The sequence below is a fragment of the Protopterus annectens genome, chromosome 4.part0 (genome assembly GCF_019279795.1).
Source record: "Protopterus annectens isolate FY-2018-M chromosome 4.part0, PAN1.0, whole genome shotgun sequence".
NCBI classification, from domain to species: domain Eukaryota; kingdom Metazoa; phylum Chordata; order Ceratodontiformes; family Protopteridae; genus Protopterus; species Protopterus annectens.
In genome coordinates, this window is record NC_056733.1 from 925814800 (window position 1) to 925827692 (window position 12893).

General features: G+C 41.3%; 1 protein-coding gene across 1 annotated transcript in view; it reads right to left on the reverse strand.

The window, feature by feature from the left end:
- Positions 1–12543, reverse strand: part of RAB35 (RAB35, member RAS oncogene family) — a 703423-nt gene extending 690880 nt beyond the window's left edge. The window contains exon 1 of the mRNA XM_044068901.1: positions 12073–12543. Within this exon, the coding sequence (XP_043924836.1) occupies positions 12073–12124 (52 nt within the window). The 5' untranslated portion in view covers positions 12125–12543. The remainder of the gene's footprint in view (positions 1–12072) is intronic.
- Between the last annotated feature and the right edge of the window lie 350 nt (positions 12544–12893).

A 12893-nucleotide genomic window follows, 5' to 3' on the forward strand; every position in this document is an offset into this window, starting at 1 on the left:
CCTCAGGCTTTGTGTCGACTGAATGGTGCACAGCAACAGTTATCCCACTCCACAAAGGGGTACCATCACAGACCCCGGGAACAACCGCCCCATTAACCTGACGAGCCTGGTCTGCAAGGCTATGGAACATATCATCATGAAACTTATAAACAATGAGCTTGGTAATCTCCAGACTCTGGACCCTACCCAGTTCGGGTTTGTAAAAGGCAGACCATGTCTCCTAAACCTGATCGGTCACCAAAGCCGTAGATGAGGGTAAGGTGGCTCACACAGCCTATCTAGATCTCGCCAAGGCTTTCAACACCATCCCTCACTCTGGAATTATACATAAACTCAATAAACTAGGTATAAATTCCTAGGTCACAAGATTGTTTGCTAAATTTACTCACTGACAGAACCCACACTGTGAAAGTAGCAGACTCCAAATCAAACTTCAGACCAGTGACAAGTTTAGTACCACAGGGTTCAGTCCTGGGTCCTCTCCTGTTTGGTATCTACTTCTCTGAAGTACAGGCTAACACAGAAGATCTTTGGCTAACGAAGTTCGCAGATGACTGCAAACTAGAAGCCATAATCAAAACTCCTAACGATGTGGACATCCTATAAAAGGGCCTCACTGAGACAGATACCTGGTGTCAAAGCCATGGCCTCAAGCTCAATGCCAAAAAGAGCAACATCATCCCTTTTGGTAACAATTCTGTACCCATGAACTACCAGATAGGCGGTAGTCTACTTAAACACCAAAAGTGTGATAACAGACCTGAGGACACAGGTGGACAGTAGTCTCTCCTTTGATAAATCACATCACCACAGTAGCCAGGAAATCCTTCTACGTGGCACACCTCATCACAAAAGGTTTCTCATCAGGGAAAAAAAAAAAAGGAGGTCACTGTTCCCTCTACCCGTCACTTATTAGACCCATTAGAGAGTACAAAGCCCCTTTTGGTATGTACCTCACAAAACATCTACAACAACTGGAAAAGCCACAAAAATACCTCATAAAGAGGATCACCGGCCTCAAACAGATGCCCTGCGCAGACCATCTCAAAAAACTCCAGCTTTATTCCGTCACATATCGCCTCAGGGGCAATCTCTGCCTTACATACAAAGCTATGTCAAATCCAGAGCTGCTGGATGTGATTCACTAAGGAAATTCCAATCCCTCCGAGCTACATGCTCTAGGGACCTAAACCTTGTCACCACAATAAACAGAACATGCTGGAGGGATAGATTCCTGTCCCAGCGACTTCCCATACTCTGAAACAAACTACCGATCTATATCAAACAAAGCTCCTCATTAGCACTCTGCAAGAAAAATCTTGATGATTGGATGGGAGATAGGAATTTCACCCAAGGGATCACTTCTGTGGCTCTGCTCGACAGGGACACAGGAAAATACATTTTCTTGGGTGGCGAAAGCCAGGGTACCGTTTTTCTAGGCTTATATAGGCCCTAGGGCCAATAGCCTAGTACCTACCTATGAACCTATAAGGTTAGCATTCTACCCCCCCCCCCAGAAATACATGTCCATCCAGCCCCCGAAGCAGAAATCATGCATATTATACTGTAACTGTTTAAAAATATCACATGCATGACACTATCAGATAGCATGTACAATGACTACTACACATACAACTGTAATTAAGAAATGTATGCTCTGTGAAAATAACATGCGACTGCTACGGATTAGTTTTGATTTTACTGGAAATTTCATGTATCTATGGGGCAGAGCCTGAAAATGGTCTAGTAGGAACAGTGTTGTAGCCCAGTTTAAGAAAACAAATTAAATAAAATATACACAAATGTGGTCAGAGAAACAAGATAGGGGGCTACTTTAGCAGGCACTGGTTCAGCACAAGCAGCGGTAGGGAAGGATTTGGCATCACAGAACTGAAGTTTTCCTTAGTGGCAGAACCATTAGAACAGTTAGGAAACATAGGTCACATGTAGTTCATACTATGAACAAACAAGTGGGAGAAAAAGGGGTGAGGAATAGGTTACTGAGACATTTTACACTGCCTTACTTGCAGTGGAGGACAATCGGACATGTATGAGAGTTAGATGCTCATTATCTGATTCCATTCTTTCTTCACAGGGGGCTCTGTTCAACAGGTGGGCACTGGAAGCAACACCAGTAGCAGAACACATACAGATGACATAAGAGAATGGCAGCTAGTAAATAACGCCCTCAGCACAGATAGTAAAGCAGCTTATAAATTGGGACTACAACATGGCAACTAATAAATAACACCTCAGTACAAGGCACAAACACAGCAGGAGATGAGAATCCCGGATCATTCATACATCAAAAGCAGACAATAGGGACCGCAGTAGGAAGCCAAATGTAATGTTAAGTAAGACAAGCAGTCAGAAAAAAAAGCTTACGCATGGTGGGCTGAGATAGCCATAACAAAGGATGGAGCAACAATGCCAGATAGAATGCTTAATATGGTCAGTAGTAGTACAACGGTTGAACTGGTGTATAGCCTCACCAATCAGAGCAGTGGGAGAGTCGGACATAGGAAAAAAATAATGGTACATGCTGGAGAAACTTATTCAGTACATCCCACCATAAAAAAAGGGGGAAGATAAAGTACAAACTGGAATTACCCAGTAAAAAGATGGGCACCGTAAGGGCTGATAATGGAAGTTAGTTAGGGCAGAGCTATTCACAGTCTTGGACAAATCTGTCACTCTTACCTGGGTAAGCGGCGTAATGAAAGTCCTAAACCAGAAGACACATACACCTATACCCACGGGGAGGTGGAAACTAACCCAGACTTTAAAAACAGTACATCCACCACTGACGGATGAATGGGATGAAAGAAATCATTAAATCAGGATGAAAAAGGAAGAACAAAGGGAAAGTGAAAGAAATGAAGACTGAAATGTGATGTTCCAGGAAAGACAGAGACACCATTAAAGTCAGGTGCTGTACCTGCATAACAGAGCACAAACACACGCTACACTGCTATGGAGTGCACAGGGCAATTCCATGGAGAATGATGAGCAGATGCATTTGGAAAAGACAATGCTACAGAGCCATAAGACAGGCACAGGCTATACCGTTATGGAGTGCACAGGGCAATTCCATGGAGAAGGATGAGCAGATGCATTTGGAAAAGACAATGCTACAGAGCCATAAGATAGGAGGACAATGCAGTGACGCACGGAGTACAGATGGGGAAGAGTAAATGACCTTACTACGTTTGTTACAATACAGAAATCACCAGATCCAAGAGAGAAATTAGTTCAGAGTCACAGATAGTTACTAGGCATGCAGTACAGGAGAACATTAGAGAGCCTATCCCAAATGCCCCAAAGCACTGTCTGGTTAGGTGACCGGCTCAAGTCCACACAGTAGGAAAAACGATGCCAGAGAGAATCAAACTCTGTTCCTCGGAATGTAATTCACAGCCTCAATCCTCTGCACCAACTGTCAGATTAAGTCTGTTCCTGCATTACAGTCTACCTTCTGTACTCAACTGACTGCCCACAAGCTCCTTCCCAGGGAATTGGACTTAGCAGCGAGATCCAGAAACAATCACACCATAAGACCCCCCCATTATCCATAACTCCTGCCCCAAAGCATGGCATGCAACGATGTTAACAAAAACATGCCTTTCTGGAACTTTCTTCTGCAGTGTGGATGCATGCATGCTCAACTCCTGGTCTCCATTTGAGGTGGACTGGGCACTAAAATGCCCCTAATAGTCCCTGCATTCTTGCACTCTCCTTAATTTATTATTCACATTCTGAAGTCACTGCACCACACAAAAAGAGCAATTACCGAACGTAACTGTACAGCTTGACTTATTCTTTTCTCCAAGGTTCTGCGAGCGTGACCTCCCCAACTCAAGCACATGCAGCTTGAGCACTCAACTCAAACACATGAGTATGTGAGTAAAATCAGGGTGACACAAGCGTGACCTCCCCAACTCAAGCACATGCAGCTTGAGCACTCAACTCAAACACGTGAGTATGTGAGTAAAATCAGGGCGACACAATCAACTAAAATTTGAACTGTTAGCTTGAACAAATGGACTTCAAGCTTGGTAATACAAGTATGGCATGCAAGACACAGAAAAGTTTGCAATTCAACCTGCCACAGACTAAGCCCAGTGTGTGTGTGTGGGGGGGGGGCTGCATCCTAGAATTAAAGAAGGGCATGAAGTCCATCCAAAAAAAAAGTTAGAAAAAGGAGGAACCAAATCCAGTAAATGCAATAAAAGGAAAGCATACAAGTAACATGTGTATGAGAAAGCAAAATAGCAAAATTCATCTAAACAAGAGAATAAAATAACCACAGAAATATAAAACAGGAAGAACGCTTCAGGTACACAAAACAAAGATGTTATGTTAGGACACTGACATACATGGGGAAAAAAACGTACGGAGATTGTTACAGACAATGCAGTAGAGGAATATGGATGGCAAACTGACATAACGTTTAAATGCACTGCCTCGCACTGTTTGGTTCTCAGGTGAGGTGCCTTCTCTGCAGAATCAGCACATCCCCCCTGTATGCCTGTGTTTTTCTGCCAAGTGCTTGAGTTTCTTCACACACAAAGAAGATATGCTGAAGGCACAGAGGTGATTCTACAGACTGCCATTAGGTGTACATGGTGTGCACGTGATCTGTGAAAAGAATCCTGTGCAAGATTAGTTTCTGTGTCTTGCACCCTAGGAGTACTTGGGTGGGTACGACTCTGGACAAATAAATATCTAAGAAGTGAGAAGAGAACTTGAAAGAATCTGCTACCGAGATGCTGGGTGCAGGTGACTACAGTTTGCAGTGATGCGGTATCACTCAGCATGTTGCACACCTTGCCTTCAATGCCTGAAGTTCAGAAGGTTGTGGGTTCTCTTCCTACATCAGGTATTTGGATTAATTTTTCCAATACTGACACTGCATTGCAGTCCCTGTGTATGTCTTCAATGATCTGCCCACAGTTCTGGCATGACCACAGCACCCACACCAGTTTACGATAAATGGCCCAGACATAACTATGGAAGCCCCCAAGCATGTCTCCAATAATCAGGCTCAGAAATGGCCACAATCCCCATAAATCTCCAAACTCACAGGAAGTCCAAGAGTAACAATTCAGATTGCAACAGATTAACCATCAAATCAAAATCACAGAGGCACAGTATTATAATGCAATCAACTTTCAATGAAAAGTGATTCATCAAGTCCTCAGCTCAAATGCAAACATAAAATGTCAAAACTCACATAAGAACCGAATTGTTCCCAGTAAAAATAATAGCTGTCACAGCATGGTTTAAGGCACAAAGTCAGAGTCTACATAGTTAATCTATTTAAGCAGGTTTCATCATTATTCACTGCATATTTTCACAGGCCATGATCTGAACTCCAACTCGAGTCTCAGCAGCCAAACCATTGGATTCCCAGATACAGCATCAGTCCTTACTGTAAAACATGGCACTCAAGGTGCATTCATATACAAAACCAATACATGCCCAGATACAGCATTAGTCCTTACTGTAAAACATGGCACTCGAGGTGTATCCATATACAAAACCAATACATGCCCAGATACAGCATTAGTCCTTACTGTAAAACATGGCACTCGAGGTGTATCCATATACAAAACCAATACATGCCCAGATACAGCATTAGTCCTTACTGTAAAACATGGCACTCGAGGTGTATCCATATACAAAGCCAATACAGGCACTGTCAGTCCCACGAAATTTAGTTGTGCTCAATAAATGTTTCTACACCAACTACATTTGACAAGCCACAAACATAAATTCAACATAAAATTCTAGACAAGGAGTAAGCCTAAATGCACAGAACTGAGTTGTTACCCGATGTCCACAGACGCACGACACACCCCAGTGCTTAATGTATCCCACAAGGATACATTAAAGCAAGTCTATGAATACTGCATTACATCCACTGCAAGCAAGAACTTATTACTAAATGGTGATCATTGTACCCTGATACAGACAGTACTTGGCAACAGTACATTTGAGGTCCACTACTCTCCCTAAAGCAAGCAAAGTCACTGCAACATCATCCATGCACTATGGTACATTACTTAATACTCAAGTTTCTACTACACAGAGCAAAGCTAAACAAAACCACAGCAGCAGTTTTAACCCTACATGAAAAAAAAATCATAACTTTGCAGACACATGATTTCACACTATATTAATCAAACTGTTGTTTTCAAGCACACAACTTTCAGCTCCACTTGTATCATTCCCATTTTACAAATAAGCATGTCACATCTCTGCATGTTACACGAGTCACTATTTTGATGTAAACGTTGATGGCATTTCCATAAACCTGAGTGGTAGGCTGCCATTCCCACTTTCTCCATTTCCTGTACTGTACCTACATCTAGTTTTTCTGCTCTAACTGGTTCTTTTCTGTTTTTTTTTGCACTCTGGCCCACTTTCCTAGACTGCCATTTCTATGCATCCACACCTCAAGATCCTTCTGGACTTTCATCATCTACTCACTACCCTGTTTGTTTACTTCTTACCCACAAAAATTAGCATGACCAAAATGTCCTCTTAGTCATGATCCAAGCCAGAAGACAAAGTCAAGAAAACACACATGGCTAATTCAGCAAAAGCATACTTAAAAATCCAAGCCAGAAAACAAAGTCAAGAAAACACACATGGCTAATTCAGCAAAAGCATACTTAAAAATCCAAGCCAGAAAACAAAGTCAAGAAAACACACATGGCTAATTCAGCAAAAGCATACTTAAAAATCCAAGCCAGAAAAAGTCAAGAAAACACACATGGCTAATTCAGCAAAAGCATACTTAAAAATCCAGGCAAATACTATAAAGGTATGAACAGTAAAAGAAAATAAACCATTTTAAAATCCAAACTGTGTGCAACAATGGTGCTGTCTCATTCTGCCCCACCAAGTCACAAATGTCCATATATAACAATCACCAGTTCTCACAGCTTTATCCTTGCAGAGAAAAATACCCCAAAAGCCAACCAAAGGCAGAATGCCCAAAACCTGCTTGGAGTACCCCTATAATAAGATTTATTGACCTCCAGGGAAGCGAACACCAACATCAGACAGATTGTAGTGAGTGTGCAGTGTAATCATGTCCACCTGTTTGATAACTGCTCATGTAATGTTGTTTTAGTTAACATTTCCAACAACTCACCACAACCAGGCAGACTATATTCATCACAAGAACGCCGTTAATCAATGGAAAAAATTAGCACGAGACACCATACAAAGAAGTGACCAAACCTTATGCACACATTGCACTCTACTTTTACTTATTTCAGTTTAAGTGGACCGATGGACAGACCTTTTTCAGGCACGACCTGGGCACCACAGTGTAAAACACAAACAGAAAATTTATACACAGACTAAGGAATACATAGAGTTGTAGACAGTACAGTAACAAAGTGGAGATAATGCACTTGTTAGATTAGTTACAATTATAAATGCAATTATTTACTGTGTGCAGAATCAAGATAAATATTTAATCAATAATTCTTTGTTAACAATATGTGTTTAAAGGAAAGATGGGACTACTGCGTTTCCCTTTGGAGTAACCCTTGAGGACCCTTCTGCACGTGCACACACACAAATATAAAAAATGATATCTGTACAGATAGGAAACGTTGATCAGCTGTAACATGCATTAAATGAACTAGACAGGATGGTGTTGCTATGCAACTGTCACCTGTCCCCAACTTCTCTACTTAGCTGCATCCTCTCACATTAGACACAGGCAGCTTCCTCTCTATTCACATGATCATTGCTCTAAAAACGGAAACAGTTACAAGGAAATGTTATTCTCTCCCCAAGAATACTCAGTACTAAGCCACACGCTGAAACATTAAGTGAAATGGACTCATCTTTTCTTTTTCAGTAAAAAATAAAATAAAATCTACAACCAGAAAAACAATGTTTCAAGACACTAAGTGCAAATTTGCCAGAATGACCTGATTCAACAAGATTTTCTTACAAGAGGACTTGTCAGCATTTGAATCAGTGACTTATTTGCAACCAGGTTACCTTAAATCATTAGGCAGTCTGTTAACCTCTAACGGATGTCAGCATAAAGACCCTAAGACTGCATCATCTGGATATCAAACATCCATTTCAATACACCCACTAACCAACCTCTGGCACATTCAAGTTCATTATTTAAAATCTGCTTATGTGAAAAAAGCACTTTTGCAGTTCTCTTCCCCCTTTCCTGAACCTTAGTAATGCCAAAACTACATAGGTCTTCTCAGACAAATAATACAAGATCTAATCAAATGGCACTTGCTGCCCCTCAAAATACCAGGTCAGCCACTCACCAGAAGTTACATCATGAACCCCAAAAATATTGCAGCAAGGCAGAAAATTAACGCAAAAACTCTATCAACAGATAACCCGCGAACAATGCAAGAGGGCATAAAATTAACCTGGACTCCCAACAATACACTAACTTGAAGAGCAATGTAAACAATGTTGTATCCAATGAGGCAAGAAAAATACCATCCCCAACACAAAAAATGCCATCAAACCCAAAAAAGTGAAATGTCACCTCTACACCCACAGTAAAATGCATAACTTAATAAAAACTGGCCAATAAACTGCATAAGTTTAAATAAATAAATATAGCAACACCACTTTAATACAGCGCAGTCAATTCAGCTTTGCAATGCCCTTAAAATAATTTCACCTTGAGAAATTTTGAGGAATGATGCATCAGTACATTTGTAAAGAAAAAAATACACATTTTCATACTCCATTAAACCCATACAGCACTCCCATTCTGAACATAACGTAAAACTATCACCAACATGTACAGGTATAGTCATAACAAATGTGTTTGTGCGCGTGCCCCCTTGGTGCACACCAATTCAACACAGCACAGAGTTCATGCAATAATACTTTTAATGCAGTATCAGATGATGTAAACTCCATATATGTCTAACTATAGGGGCGAAACTGGTTCCCTCCTACACACACCCACCTAACGCTGCAAATTCTGCTAGTCGGGGAACTCCACTTAATATCAGAGTTTGCTGCAACACACTCATCCAGTTAATAAATGTGAAGCAGAAAATCTGTAGGCAGATTTGTAAGTGAGGAAATAAACACACATATCTTTATTAGAAATATATATGTCCACACACAAACCATGTGCAAAAAATTAATGACCTTTTAAAACAACAGTACTCTTTTTGACCACATAAAGACAAAGCCAAGGCACACTACCAGGCACTACCTGAAATAAGTTTAGAAACTAGTGAAATGATAGTTTTAAAAAGAACGGCATGCACAGCAGCATTAAACCCAGGTATAACCTCACCTTGCGGACGATTACAGTATTATGATTTTATATTCAAGAATCAAAGAAAATACTCTAGTCACCTCTGATCACTCTAAATGTTTCATAAAAAGAATCAGTTATCTTACTATAACTTTCCTAAAACGACAAGTGTCGTTGTTCTAAAACGAAACATCCATAGATCAATTATTATTACAACAATTCCAACTCACAATGCAGCCTAATAGACCGCTTTTTTGTGAATCTCTCCTGGGGATACTTTGACAAGTCAACTTTTACCTGTCAATATACCTGGCAAGGGAACATCTTTCTTGACACAACAGGATCACAGGAATTACAAGGCAAGCCAAGAGACCAGTGGCTCCTTGCCAGTACCCACCTTTAGATTCTATTCCCCATCTCTAGAAGATTAAAGCAGATCAGGCCAGAAATGACTTGTGCATGCCTAGTCAAATCAAGGGTCGCCCTGAGGGATGTGAAGGTGTGTCTCTATTTTACATAAAAAGGTAATTTCTTCCGCATGCAAGATAAATGTTGGGGATATAGCCATCCCTCCAGAATGTTTTATATGTGGGTGAAGATTAAATCCTGAGTTCTAGTGTTACGGGAGTTGGCTGTCTTGTGGAGAAACAAGAGATAAAAGAAGGTACTGGATTAATGGAATGCAGGCAAACATCACCACATATTAGTCTACGAGACAAAATGTCAAGCCTGTCTTGGTAGCTAAAGGTCTTCAGACCTCTAATCTGTTTAATTAAAGTACGTTTCACAAGTCAGTGTGGGGGTTACAGTACAAAAACTGACAGGTGAAAGCATTAGCAGTCTATACAGTAGTGTGCTTCTCAAACTTGAACAACTTTCTTACAGTAACGGTCTGATATTATGAGAAAAAAAAAGACCAAAAAAACAAAAATGCGGATTTACATACACCAAGTCAAAGACCAATTCCTTGGGAGTATCCCTGTTTTTCTGAGATATGGCCACCACAAGCCAGAGGGGGGAGGATGTCCTCTTTGTGAAAACAAATTTAGGAGAAAACAGTGATGTTTGACATTTCCTAGTCTCCATTTTCATTTTTTTTTTTCATTTTTTTTTTCACTCAAAAAAGTCTTGCTTCTCAATTCACTTAGTATTTACTCTTTAAGCTTTCATTTGTTAGCCAAGTATATAAAATTATTTCTCAAATTTTAGCCATGACCCAGGCCACAAGAACAGGGATAAATACTGTCTTTGATAAACAGAGAGAAATATTTTAGAGTAACCAATTATGTTTTTTTGGAGGCGGGTAGTAAGAAGAAACCGAAGCACAAAAAAACCCCACAAGATCAGAACATGCTAACTCCTAATCGATAGTGGCTGGAAGTCAGACTGAAGCCCAAACTTCGGAGCTGTGAGGTGCAGACCTTTCCACAGAGATGTGCTGTGCTATAATTTTGGCCTTTTAATAACACAAAACTGATTTTAACATACATATAAATATAACATTTTGTTTGTAGATAATGGTAATTAACTGAATGTTTCTGCCTGCATTCATCAAAGTTTCACATTTCTGCAGCAACCAGGAATACTTATTTATATTACACAACAAAATCAGGTCCCAGGACATATCCAGCTGTAAGCATGGACAGTCTACCTTGTAATGCAGGGGGAGGGGGTATGTACCTTACATACCACTACCTCTCAAATACTTTATATTTAACACTCCCCTCCAATACATTTCATAAGCTCTACCTTTGAAAATGTTTTGCACATAATATACCCTTTAAAACTTCCCAAACCAATGCCCAACAGTGCAAACGATGAAATAAAATACCCTGTAAGATATATAAGCAAAATCAAACACAAGAAACGTGCAGGGAAAAACAATAACAAAAACAATCTGCCAGATTTAAAAGAAAAAATAATACCAATCATACTGACCACAGCAACAATGATTACCATAAACATTCCCTTTTAGTAGAGATTATGGAACTCCCATAAACCCACCTGCAGCTCTGATTTTACAAGTTAATCTGTCTAACTGTGCAAAATAAGGACATTCACACGTGCATTGCTGTATATTAATGGTCTTAAATACTTAATGCGCATAAGGATGAAACTGTACAACTTTTGTTACCACTACATCTCCACAACATACCCTGCCTTCAATGCACCCTCCCACCCCAGTGGCCCCTAAGCAAAGCCCACCTTGGGGGGGGGGTCTAACAAGGAAGGAAACCGTAAGATACAAAGCGATTTCTGCACCCTACTAGAGTTAGCTGCCTGACAGCTTTGGAGAAACTCAAGCTTCTTCAGGAATCCTCCAGTCCCACCACTCCAAATACAGAGATCACGGCCCCTACCGATGCTTTTCAAGACTTCGGTGTCTTCAGGATCCCAGGAATAATCCCATAACAATGTTCTTAGAGGCTTTACCTTTATCCTCCTGTGCGTTTTCACCCTTTGCCCTACTCAGTTCCCATAAAGGGTGCTTGTAGTTTTACCCAAAAAGCACACCCACAGGTCGGTTATGAATACCGGGTACTGGCAGTTCACAGTTTCACTTGCTCCACAGCACCAAAGAGGCTACCAGTACCGCTCCCGGAACAGCCAGCCGCACCCTAAGCACCCGGGTGCTTCCTCCCTACAGCCACAGCTTAGTCACTCATTTGCGCCCTATTATTTAACAGCACCAGTGACTCTTCTATCGGACAATTTGCGGCCCACCTCCCGGCCTCTCCCTGCACATAAACCACAGCTCCGTACCCCTTCCCAAAGCTTTTTGCACTGCTTACCGCTGTCGCCAATGATGAGCAGCTTAAAAAGATGATCGTAATCGCGAGCCATACTGCCAACCGCTGCGCTGCTGGGTGCCCCCGGCAGCCGGTGTTGCGGTCTGTCTCACTACAGCTCCCCGAGTTCCTGTATCCAGTAATTCGCTTTGCTTCCGCTCTCGGCCCCGGGCAACAGCAGCAACACCCACCTACTACCGCCATAAACACTTGTACGCATGCGTATACCGTATGACGTAAACGCACTGCCGTGGTAAGTGTCAACACCATCTTCTGCACGGTAAACTCTAAAGTCATCGGCGTACCGTACTAAATTTATAAACAGTCATAGTCTTATAAAGTGAATGAGAACAGTCGCGGAAGTACAGGGCTGTCCCACAACATGAGGAAACATTGGCGATGTTGTTTTGTTTCTTGGGCCATCAAAATAACCCTGCAGCAAACACAAAAGTGTGTATGTTTGCCATTTCTATACAAAAGGACTGACCACCTAAATTTGTGTCTTAGATCACGCAGTTTAGCAGCGTCCCTATAAATAGCGGTAACCGCTTCCGGGCGAGGAAGTCAGGTGGGCGTTTATGTTTTGAAAAAAAAAAAAAAGTTTTGCCTGTATTATATTTGGTTGAGGCACTGGGCAGCAAACGTGTCTACACGCGTCACTTCCCGGTGTTCTCTTCGCAACGACGGTTTGTTTTACTTGTCAAAGCGCTTGGACGTTAACTTCATCTACTTCAAGGTTTCCTTTGCCCCTATTCCGGCTGAGGTTTTTCGCTGACTGTCACTAACTTGTTACAGAACCGATAATGATGACTTCGTCCTTCAGA